The sequence below is a fragment of the Corvus kubaryi genome, unplaced genomic scaffold (assembly GCF_017639235.1).
Source record: "Corvus kubaryi isolate FWS band 111438036 unplaced genomic scaffold, C.kubaryi_AGA036_p1.0 37384, whole genome shotgun sequence".
In the NCBI taxonomy this organism is placed as follows: Eukaryota; Metazoa; Chordata; class Aves; order Passeriformes; family Corvidae; genus Corvus; species Corvus kubaryi.
The window spans coordinates 1,170,324-1,182,263 of record NW_024581126.1 but is presented as its reverse complement, the minus strand read 5'-3'; the positions used below and the strand labels follow the sequence as shown (position 1 = coordinate 1,182,263).

Genomic DNA, 11,940 nt, shown 5'->3' with positions numbered 1-11,940 from the left:
TTGTTAGATTTGAAATTAACAAAATTGCCCAGCAGAGAATTGCATTCTATCCAGCTGCGATATCACCACTGAAGTGCTCATCACAGCAATGTTAAAAGTAAAGGTAGACTTTGCTACTTTGAGTCAAAGACTGCATTTTCCTGACCTGCTGCTGTTAATCATTTCAAACATATGTTTACATGATTGCTTTTGCCAACCCACTTTCAGCTGTCGCCAGCCCCCACAGAACATAACAATAAACACCTTGCACACCCACAAAGGGGTTACTGGGAAAGGGCTGGATGCATGGAGAGGTCTGGAAGTTTCCAGAACACAAAACACACAGCCTCCCTAATTTTTTGTCAGACAACTCATCCTTTGACCCAACAACAACATGCTGTGTTGATTTTCAGGTGCAAATTTTATTGTGGATCATAACAAAAGGTTTCAGAAAAAGCACAGGAAAAAAAATCAGCAAGAGTGTGTCTTTTACTTACAGAGTACATATATTCTGTGAAAGCTACTAACTCTGCAGTTGAAGGCAACGCAGCTTAATTTCAACTAATAATTATTTTCGGATACATGTTCAGCAAATTTTGAAAATATTCTTTCTTCTCAGTGTGATATTGAAATTGAGGACCAAATGTTTCAAGGACTCTAGCATTGTTGCAGAGTGCATGGTATTAAACTGTTAGACAGAAAGGAGAATCTCATTATTGCAGAAAGAAATAGTCACACAAAATATTTTCAAAATACATAAAACTAGCCCTTGTAAATGTTGAATGACCCAAAACCTCTTCGGAAAAATCTGTGGATGCTGAGGTATGCCTAATTTTAACATTTTGGTGATGGTATCTCAATTTTTCATGTGACAAATCAAAATAAAATATCTTAATGCAAACTAATTGTAACTTTTTACAAAGGATTTCTTCAGTCTGTAATTGTACTTTGACTGTAAAGAGAAAGCCCACACTAATTCTTACAGTAAAATGACAGAAGTCTACTAGGTAATAGTGTAAAAATCTTGCAAGAGGTCTTCAAGGCACTGTTTTCTCTTTGGATGCTTGGCCATTGATGACAGTTGTTTTGGGAGGAAGACAAGAATAACAAAAACTAGACCTAAGGCTGGTATCTAGTATATTAAATACCATATATCTCTTTCTCAAATGAAATAAACCTCTAGAAGCCATCCTGCTTTACAACACTGTGGCTTGCAGTAAGGTGTCTGCTAAATTAATCTGAAACATGAATTTAAAACCAGAAAAAAAAGTAGGAACAAAAGTCAACCAAGTAGCATTTACCTCAGTCATCAAGGTCTGCTTGAATGCAACCATTCCCAAGCACTGCAACCCTCTGTAAAACAGAGGCTCTGTTGATTTCCTGCCACTGGTTCATATGGAGATGTGCCAGTGGGCAACTTTGTCCACAGTTCATTGAAGTGGATTAGGACCTTATCCAGCTCCTGCTGGTCCACTTGAATTCCTGAGCTGTGTAGCTGCAAGGGCTGCTATCCTCTGCAAGATGGAGATACTACTGACTAGGAAATGTAAAGAACTGGATATTCTACAGTCAGCTCATTTAACAGGAAACTTGGTTCGTCTGTACTCCATCAGAAATACAGAGCAATCCAATCCTGGGCTTTATGAGTGTGTCTTGGGTAAAATTATGCAAAGACTCCTTTTTACAGGGCCTGATCTTTACGGAAAATAACAGCCAGTCAGCTGAGAAAGAAATCTGAAAGGAGCTGACCTCAAGACATTAGGATTTTAGGTAATTATTTTGACAACACCTTATTGACACACTATGAAAAATCTGTAGCTCCTCTTTAAAAAAAACCCAAACAATGTTTTGTGTGGTTGAAAGAGCACGCCAGGACCCATTAACAGGGAAAGGATGCTCATCTCCAGCCACAAAAGAAGCCTAGATACCATATTGCTGGATGCAATGGATGAATTAGAAGTCACAGAAAATGGTTCTTTTGGTGGTTTCATAATGCCTCAGCAGCAGCAATGTTTACTGCTTGTTTGCTACTCAAGGCAGACCAAGAACTGGCCAGGTTTTGGTAGGCTCAGCTACCTGTGGGCCTTTATGTGACACAGCAAACAGACAGGCACATTGGTCTGGTGGATGGGATCCAAATACCACCACGAGATCTTCAGGCAGTGGCTTGGACTTACCCTACCTGGCTTTAGGATCCAGCCAAAGTGCTGAGATAGCAGCCTTGAGACCACAGGCTCTCTCTGGGACCACTAGAGGAACTGGCCTCTCCAGGTGGCTGCTCGTGTCTTACATGAGCTAAATCGGGTACATTTAATCATTTAAAGTAATTATAAATAAACCTGGGATTGACAAAAATTTAAACAACTTCTATCTTGATATAAGAGTGAGGAAAATTCTGCTTTCAGCAGTACATCAGGGGGCACTGCTGTGTATCAAGAATAAAAGCAATGCAGGTGGCGGAATTTGGCCCAGGTAACTTTTCCCTTCCCTGAAGGAAAGGGCTGGCCTACACCAACTGCTGAAAAGCAAACTGTCCACAGTAGTATTCTATATTTCTATAATATTCTGAATCAAAGCAATAAATATTAGATATAATCTCTATATTAGATTTCATATTTATCTGATAGCTATTTAAATCTACACTGTCAAAAATATAAGCAGTGACCCACTCCTACATGGCAGCATGTACTATTTGTGTGTAAGTGTTAAAACTATCACACAGATCTATATTTACATAGGACACCGTTGTCTATATAGCAGATTTTAATTTACATAAATTCTTACCATAGGATAGATAATTCTGTAAAGGTTGGATATTGTTTAAATGTTTCTACAGTTCTGCATAATTGCATTTCAGCATGAGGATTTAATCATTCTGTCTCAGTTTGTGTTTTTTAAGGGTGGAAATGGAGTCTGACAGATAAATCTCCAATAATGTTATACCAATATCGCACAAGAAATACTTATTTTGAAGTCTAGGCAAAGAAAACAGTTTCACTGTTCACTTTATGCATATAAATCTCCTTTTTAAAGAAAATGCATTCATGAAAACAAAGGCAATCAAAATCTTTCGGCACTGTCGAAATGTAAAAGCTGAGCAGGGTCTGCAGAAAAAACATCATACATTTTTTAATTAGCTATGACAATTACTATTAGGTGTGCAAATGAAGAAGTTGCATGTTAAACATTAAAATAAGCTGAAATTGCTGCTGCTATATACATGAGAAGTTCCGTCTCAGTTTGCTCAAAAATGTTTGGTTAATTCCTATTGTTTAGCTTCTCAGATATTAAAGATACAATGAAAATGTTCATTCTCACTGAGGTCAAAATGTCCAGTTATTTCTCCCTGTAAAAGGCAAATAACTGTTGTTTTCTGTACCTCTAATTTCAGAAACTCATTTAAAAATACAGAGGTAAGAAAATATTTTAATAAAGATATTTAGAGTGCTTATAACAATCAGATAATTTCTGAGTTCAGAGAACATTCAGATACTGTCCTTTGGATTGAATACTGACTTCCCCTTGAAAAAGTTCATATTATTTCTCAGAAAAATAATTTTGTAGCCCCCCAGCAGAAGTCAATATCACCTTACATTACAAACATTAGTTGGTATTTACCAAGGACAAAGTAATTGCTGGAGTTCCCTCTGTGCTAATGTTGTACTGGAAAGCTCTACATAAAAAAAAAAAAAGCCCTGGAAAACTGAAAACTATGTAATGCTTTACATCATAAGTAACATCCAGCTGCTATTGACTGTTCTTGCCAGCACTGCCTTTCTCCTGACGAAAGACTGAAGAACTGACATTGCTTTTCCTTTTACCTAAGCCAGCTCTGCCATCATTGGACGGCTGTTAACAACTCTCCCTCCTGCACTCCAAAGATTTCTGAAGAGTTATCTAGGAATCTCTGCCTAAGGATTTTTTTCCTGAGTGTGTAACCCAGGATCCCAAGAATTTGTGGCTGCAATGGAACGCTTTGTTTCGGAAGTGATCCAGGCAGTCTCTACCAGCTTCTTCTGGAAGCATAACTGGTGCTTGGTACCACTCTAAGGGAAGAATTAACTCCCATTTCCCTTTTGTGTCTTTGCTAAAGCTAAAACCAAACAGGTAACAGCTTAGAATTGGTGGTAATCAAATAAAAAAATCTTTGTAGACATGTAAAATCGCCAAATAACTTTACACTGTAATGGAATCTTTGCAGATGGGAGTAGTTTTGACCATTTCTAGAAAATGAATCTCACTTTTTTGTCTTGAAGATTATGCAGCAAAATACATTCATCATAAAATCAACCAAAGGGACAGTTCTAAGTTCTGTTTAGCAACCAATCTAAACTTGCAATCTGATAATTCTGTGATTAAGCTGCCAAAATAAAAACAAGCCATTCTTCTACTTTCTAATACTATGTAATAATAGAAATATTATAGAAAAACTATATTATACAGGTGTCTCTTCCTGAAAAGCGTTCTTTGCAAAAAAGATCTCTGCCTTGAACAAAAAGAAGTGACAAGCTGCAAAGTGTACTTCTGTGGAATGCTCAATTGCATATATTGAAAGCAAAGTATCACATTTTAATAAGTCTGAAGGAATGAGTAGCCACTTCAGTTTGTACCCAGAAAATGAAAGCCTAATAATAGCACTGGAACTATATATTCATCAGGCTAAGTTTCTTCTTTTTAGCTGTCATGTGAACAGGTGTATTTAGCTGTTTCTCCCTATGCACATTCCTCACAATTAGAATGGAACTGTCTTATCATGCATAGAAAATATTCTTCCCCTTCCCAGATTAAAAAAAGATATATGTAAAAATTATTAAAGTACTCACTACAGAATATTCCTATGATTGGCTCCAAAGGCTGATTTGAATTTAACTTACAAAAGTTTTTTTATTGTTGCTTCACCTATAAAAAACAGTGAAGACAACCGAGACATGAATTCTCCCAGAATATACCCAAATACCTTCCTCCAAACCTTTTTTCTTTATAAGTTGTACAGTTTCAAATCTACTATGAAAATAGTAATGCCAGAATAATCAATTAGAAGTTCTTCAGGTAAATGGTTTAGCTCCTTTCAGGATAGAGGTGCAGAGGAATACTGAGGAAAGATATGCTAGTTATGATGCTTTTTTTGTTAACACTCCTTTGTGACCCAAATCAATTCTTCACTCCACGTTCCTGTATTTGGAAAACAAATTGTACAGTACTCTCAGCGTAGACTTCAAGTCACAATTTACAATATCTAGAAAAAAGACAAGGGAAAACAAATTAGTAACTTCATTAGCTCCAAATGTTTTCCAGAAATAGTGCCTATTCTCTACTCCCTTCCCTTGCTCACATTAATGCCCACGAACATGAGATCACAAGGAAAGCAAAAAAGAGTAGAAATATCAATAAAATACAATTTTCAAACTGGCAACTCAAAACTTGGTGTTCTAACCACTTCTAGTCAGGGATACAAATAGCTACTGCTGCTGATGTTGAAATGCAACCAAGCTCAGATGCTCCTAAGTCAAAGAGTGCCCAGGATTACATATACTTATATGACTTCATCTTCAGTCAGTTGTGGCTGAAAAGTAATGATTTTGAAAAAAATCATCAGGCAGGAACCAATGGAACCTTCCTCTTATGTAAGAATTGTAGGACTTGGCACATTCTGAGCTGCAACATCCTTTACTAGGCCTAATTTCAGCAAGATAGCTAGAGGCAAGTTTAGATTTTCCAGAGGACCTAAAGAAGCTAGGTGTACAAGTGCTCCTCGAACAAACATCTGAAAATTCTTGGAGTTAGCTGACATTCATGGCTGGAATCAGTCCTCAGAAACTCAACATCTAAAGTAAAGGATTTATATGAAACAAAAAGCTAATGAATACCTTCTGTTTCAAAGAGCAGTTCTTGAGAAAGTCAATATTATTTCACAAGAAAACTATAAAACAAACTGACAAGTACTACTGCAGCACTCTACACTAGTGCTTCAAGGAATAGCCAATCTCAAACAGGGACTCAGAATTGCCCTCAGAAAGAGCAGAGGGGATTAGAATTGTCCTGTCTCTTTCTGTTGAATGCATTGGAACTCGAATTCCTAACTTTGGTTTTTGGAATTGGCCAAAACCTCCAAGTAAGTCCAGTAAATGGTGGATGTAATCATCATTAGCCATTATATTTATCTACACTGATGTTTCTCATAGATTGTGAAGGGGTCACACTCTGAATAATTAATCCAATCAAACCTATGCATGGTGTCCTGGCTACATGGCAAATTTACATCCGTGGACAAAGGGTGCAAACACTCAAGCCTAGATTTTATGCTGAGCCTATGCACGGTCATGAAACCACAGCCAGCATGGGTTTGTGGCTCTTTATAAATCAGATGAAAAATGCTTGGTATAAAATGAAGAGGAAATGCCGAAAGCTGCAGGAAGGGTGCATTGCACCCACAATATCCCGCTGCAATCTGCATTACTGTTTGCATGTAATGCCAGAAGTTTCCTCCTCCAGGCCAGCAGCAAGGTGCAGAACAACTTTTTTTCCAAATACAGAACTTCTATTAACAAAGAGGTAACTTTGTTAGGTCTTTGCAAAGATGCAAAGAGACTCCACCACCACCACAACAGAATTCCACAGAAGGGCTCAAAGTAAAAGAAGCATTCTCCCAAAGAAAGATGGGTTATTTCCATTGCTTCACAGGTTTGACCAACACGTGTAACATTTTACTGGTTGCAAGTTTCTAAAAGAGAAACTTGAGTTTGGCTTTGATGTACACATTCCAAGGAGTAATCTGAAAAAGCTCAAACTGCAAATGAATTCATTATAGACTCAGCAGATTAATGCTCCAGCCATTTTTAAAGTAAAAGGTCGCGGAAAGCTTTTTAAGACCTTTTCAATTATATTGCAAATAACCCAAATAAACTGTTCACCCCATAAAAATCATCGGTTTTCATACTCATTTATTTAACTGCATTCTTTTTTTTTCCACTAAATATGTTTTTCATATTCTAAAGCACTTTTCAGCATATTTTTTCCTCAAGAACCTCAAAGAAACAGTGTAGGAATTTAAAGAGTATTTAGTGTACACATTTAGGGTAAGATCCTTTTCAATACTCTTTTGCTCACTGGAAATTTTAAGTACAGGCATTGTGCCCAATGTAACAACACATAAAACAGATGTGTTTTTCCATTCACATTGGGCAGGAAGTTTCATATTAAGCATTTCAATAATTGCACAAGAAATGTCTTATATATGCTGAAATATCCTTATGGCTTGATTTATACTGGAAAAATTAGCTGTCCCCTAGAGCAATAAATACCTGAAAAATTAAATGCCATAAGAATTTTAAACCTCCACAGGGAGTAAGGGATCACAGATACTCTGTGTTTTACTTGGATCCCTCGATTTCACTGTTTCCCCCTTCTCACTTTGACTATTTCAAACATAAAGGTTTGTGATACACTCACCAGCAGTTTAGTTAAGCATGACTGTGGATAAGAGTTCAAGCAATCAAAAGAAGCGGAAAAAATAGGCTGGGCAGGTCCAGGTTTAATGCACAGGCTCAATCCTGAGATGTACTATTTTGTGTGTGAGTGTCTTATAATCTGTGGCTGTTATAATCAGGAAGTTGGGAGGGATGGAAAAAATCCTGAATGGAGCAGAACCTGATTCAGCAATGAGTGCCTGAATCTCCAGGGAGTTCTTACTGTTAGAAGCAACACTCTGACATTAGCTTATGTCAACTCCTCAGGGAATGACAATCCAATATTGTGGCAGGAAGAGACTGTGAGCACCATATAATGTGAGTCTGAAATTGGTCTTGGAAGACACAGCCACATTGATTATTATGGTAGGTAACCAGCAGGAGCCCAGATATCATTCTTGGTAGGAAGAGTGGAGCTGCACATCCAGCTCCTGCATGGTAAGAAGTGGTAACTTCTCACAGGAGGAGCTACAAGAAGTACCCATTAACCTGGTGAATCAAGGGCTCTGTCTCCAGCCCGAAAAGCTGGATTTAAACACTGTATGTATATGAACAAAGAGGAGTGGAATCCTGATACTGCTAAGGTCACCAGCAAAACCTTTATCCTCCCTGAAGCACATTCTATTTCCAGCCCCCAGCTCTATATCTAATTTAAGTATGCATGATTAGGTCCTGCACTCAAAGGCAGTTACGTGAACATTTGAAATTCTTCTTCCACAACATCTCCCTCTTTTTTGAAAATCTTGTAAATTACACTGGAACACTTGAAGTTTAGTGTGAAAATGTGAGATGGAGGAAAATGAAGCAATTGGAGCAATTCACTTCTGCCAGTGACACCAATCACAACGGTGTTCTCTTTCTTTCAGGGAATATTGGAGTATTACTGCATATGTTTGGCCAATGAAGAAAGGAAGCATTGCAACATCTGAAAAAGTGCATTTAAAATACAGAGTTCCTTGGCCACTACAAAATGAACCTTGCCTTTTGCTGTTGGATTAATTTATAATCTTCATCTAGCCATACCATAACCTTGTAAGATCTGGACCCAACACAAATTTTGAAGCAGATACAAAAAAGGTAGAATAGGTACCTTCTGGTCTTGGCTTTGGTTTTTCCAATCCACCATCCTGCATGAGCTCAAACGCAAAAGATACATTGACGACCTAGCAATACAATGAAGGCAGTCACTGTTGTGAACTCTGTATAGTACAAACAGTCAAAACAAGACATATTTAAAGCTGCAGACCCAGATATTCAGAAGGAAAAAATAGTTAGGGCTCTGTATATCTGGTCCATGGAATCCAGACAATCCATTGTTTTGCCGTTTCTGAGTGATGGTGGTTTTAGAAATATAAAGGTAATTGAAAGTTAACATGAACTAACGTAACCCATAATAAAATTACTTACAGGTAAGAATACCCCACCTCCTGCAAGCTCAAAAATTGGAACATGATGGCCCCTGAAGTGCTCTTGTCTTGAACAGACAGATGAATTGCCTGGATAGCTACAGACACTGACGTAATGTTGGTCTTAAATTGACACACTGTACATATATGCCTTTATGTTTCCAAAACCCATTAAACCTTTCCAGCGTTAAATTCTTGGATTTTGGACACACAAAAAATCAGTTCTGTCATCAATGCTTGTGTGTAATCCTATATACATTAATGAACAGTAGGTCTTGTTCAATGACAGCACCACACAATGGCTGCCAAAATCTGTTAACACTTGCTAACCACCCCATCATTAATACAATTTTCTGTTTTATTCTGGGTAAGTACTAATACTAATTTTTTAAAATACTTGGAAATGGTTACCAGTACAGTCCTTTCTTGATTTCAGCTACTAGCATCAAACTTATGTGGAAAAGTTGGTGTTATCCTTGTACAACTAGACATATTTATGTTTGTTTTTGACAGAAAAATGCAATCTAGTTACCTTTTGTTCAAAACTATCGGGAGTCAAGAAAAAGCTGTGCAGAGGAACAAAATAGCCTTCCAGGAGACCCATAAGCAGGACTAAGTACACTCCATCTGCAAACTGTGAAAAAAAAAGTTTCTCAGTACATTTTCTGAGAAATATCTCATTGCTCTTCTGATTGAACAAGGTATGTATTGTCTAATGCAGAACAGGCAACAAACTACTAAAAAAATACTTTAAATTGCAACTAGAAGATGCCATCCCACTTCTTTGATTTTATTTATTTAGTTAAATGCTATGTCTAATTTTAAGTGTCTGTAATTACAGTGGAAGGTATCAAATTGCTATAATGTATGTTCATTTCTATGTGAAAAAACAGCGATGTCCATAAGAACGACATGGATCTCTTGGAGCGAGTCCAGAGGAGCGTGATGATGATGCTCAGAGGGCTGGAGCACCTCTGCTGCAGAGACAGGCTGAGAGAGCTGGGGTTGTTCAGCCTGGAGAAGGTTCCAGGGAGACCTTGTAGCACCTTCCAGTACCCAAAAGGGGTACAAGGGAGCTGGAGAGAGACTTTTTACAAGGGCACAGAGTGACAGGACAAGGGGGAATGGCCTTAAGCTGAAGGAGGGCAGGTTTAGATTGGATATTAGGAAGAAATTCATTACTGTGAGAGCAGGGCTCAGTGGAACAGCTTATGGATGCCCCATCCCTGGAACTAACCAAGGCTGGATGAGGCTCTGAACAACCTGGTCTTGTGGAAGGTGTCCCTGCAGGAGGGGTGGCACTGGATGATCTTTAAAGTCCCTTCCAACCCAAACCATTCCATGTTTCTGTGGTTTTGTCACAGGCCTCTCACTCCTACCCCAGCGGCACCAGGTCTATTAGCAACCCATCACCTTCCTGAGCTAGGTAATTTTCTTTCAATTGATGGAAATACAACCTCTCATCTTAGGGAATACTGTTTCAGATAAATGCTTAAGGAGTTTTCAGGTACATTTGAATAATGTTTTCCCCCAAAGTAAACAATGCAATAAGCAGAAATAGGGAATGCCCTTTTGAAAGCCTTTACACATGATTTCCATCCAAATCTTAATTTTATCTTTGAAAAACCTGTATCAGCTTGGTAGGTGTTTAAATAAAGCAGAGATTCTTAATAACATGAATCAAGACATAAAATAAAGCCTGACTTGAAGACACCTGGGGATTTTTGACAGTGCAGATCCCATCCCTTCCTGCCTGATCCCATAATTTTCTTATGATAACTGCTGCAATTGTTCACATGGGGAGGTATTAATACAGCAGGATTAAGCTTTTCTTTTAGCTTCTTTTCAGCCAATTTAGCAGACGAGAGCAAGAAAGAAGAGCATGTAGCACATTATTTCTGTGGTGCAATCAAGCCTGCAGCCCAGCTGTACAGCTGCCTATACACTTGAGTAGCTTTACTCTCCAGAATCCGTGAATTCTCCCTGAATAGAGCCATTGTAATCCCATGTGGCTGCGTGGCTGTGGAAAGGTAGGCAGGAAACAACTGCTCAGCCTGACGCTGGAGCAAACCAAGCGGACAGAATTCTTTCCTGACCAAAACAAGCAGGTTCTCCTTACAGCACTTGGCAGCACCCAGAACATAGCATTTGTTAATTAATTTTTAGGCTAATGAAAGTACAAAACTGTTATAGATGCTTAATTGGTAAGGACTTCTTCATAAAAACGTGTTTAGAAATGAAGGGTTTCCTGCTGAAATAACATCTTAGAGCTCATTCAATAAAATTTCTGGATAAAGCTGGGGACACAGTGCATAACGTAGTGCAGCTACCTCTCCCCTCTAAGAAAGGCTATAAAACTCTACCTGCGTGTCCAGTTCAGTCACCTCCAAATTCAGTTTATTCAGATGCTTGTTCACAAAGGTGATGAGAGTCTGAAATATGAAAACAGTGCAATGAAGGCCTATTCAGCAGGGCAGAAGTTCAACACCAGCAGTATGAACTCCACTCAGAAGAGAATTTGCATGAGTGAAGAGACTGCAACACAACCTCCAAGTTTTAAAACTGAAATGTGACATTAAAAATTGTTCTTATTTTTTACAAGAATGAAGAACAGAAATAAAATGAATGTGATATATATATATAAATACACTGTTATAACACAGAAAACCCCCAAACTTACAGCAGACTATGGGGAAGTAGGCAATTGGACTCCACTCAAATCTGACAACAGCCAAAATACTCTAGGGTCAGACCTCTGGCAGCTGTAAACTGGATATCTCTTTGGCATCAGTACAGCCAATGTACCAGTTAGGTTCTACTCAACATACATTTTGTGAGAACTTTTCTGATGAAAACTTTGATAACTATACGTTGTTTCGTGTTCCAAAGTTAAGTTCAGGCTGCTAAACATTAAATAAAAAGTAACACTACAATCATGACTTTGTGTATTTAAGCATAAAGCTTAATTGTATTTAATGTATGCAAAGCACGCCAGTTATACATTATATCCACACACACTCACCACATACACACAATCTGATACACACAAGCATGCACATGCACAAATTATGTATTTTAAAAATAAAAAC

General features: G+C 38.0%; 1 protein-coding gene across 2 annotated transcripts in view; it reads right to left on the bottom strand.

Moving 5' to 3' along the window:
* Positions 1 to 381: 381 nt before the first annotated feature.
* Positions 382 to 11,940, bottom strand: part of PARVA (parvin alpha) — a 63,158-nt gene continuing 51,599 nt past the window's right edge. For both annotated transcript variants that reach the window (XM_042035538.1, XM_042035539.1), the window contains exons 10-13: positions 11,215 to 11,283; positions 9,384 to 9,485; positions 8,536 to 8,608; positions 382 to 5,215 (exon numbers count right to left, since the gene is read on the bottom strand). In XM_042035538.1, the coding sequence (XP_041891472.1) occupies positions 5,139 to 5,215; positions 8,536 to 8,608; positions 9,384 to 9,485; positions 11,215 to 11,283 (321 nt within the window). In that variant the 3' untranslated portion in view covers positions 382 to 5,138. The remainder of the gene's footprint in view (positions 5,216 to 8,535; positions 8,609 to 9,383; positions 9,486 to 11,214; positions 11,284 to 11,940) is intronic.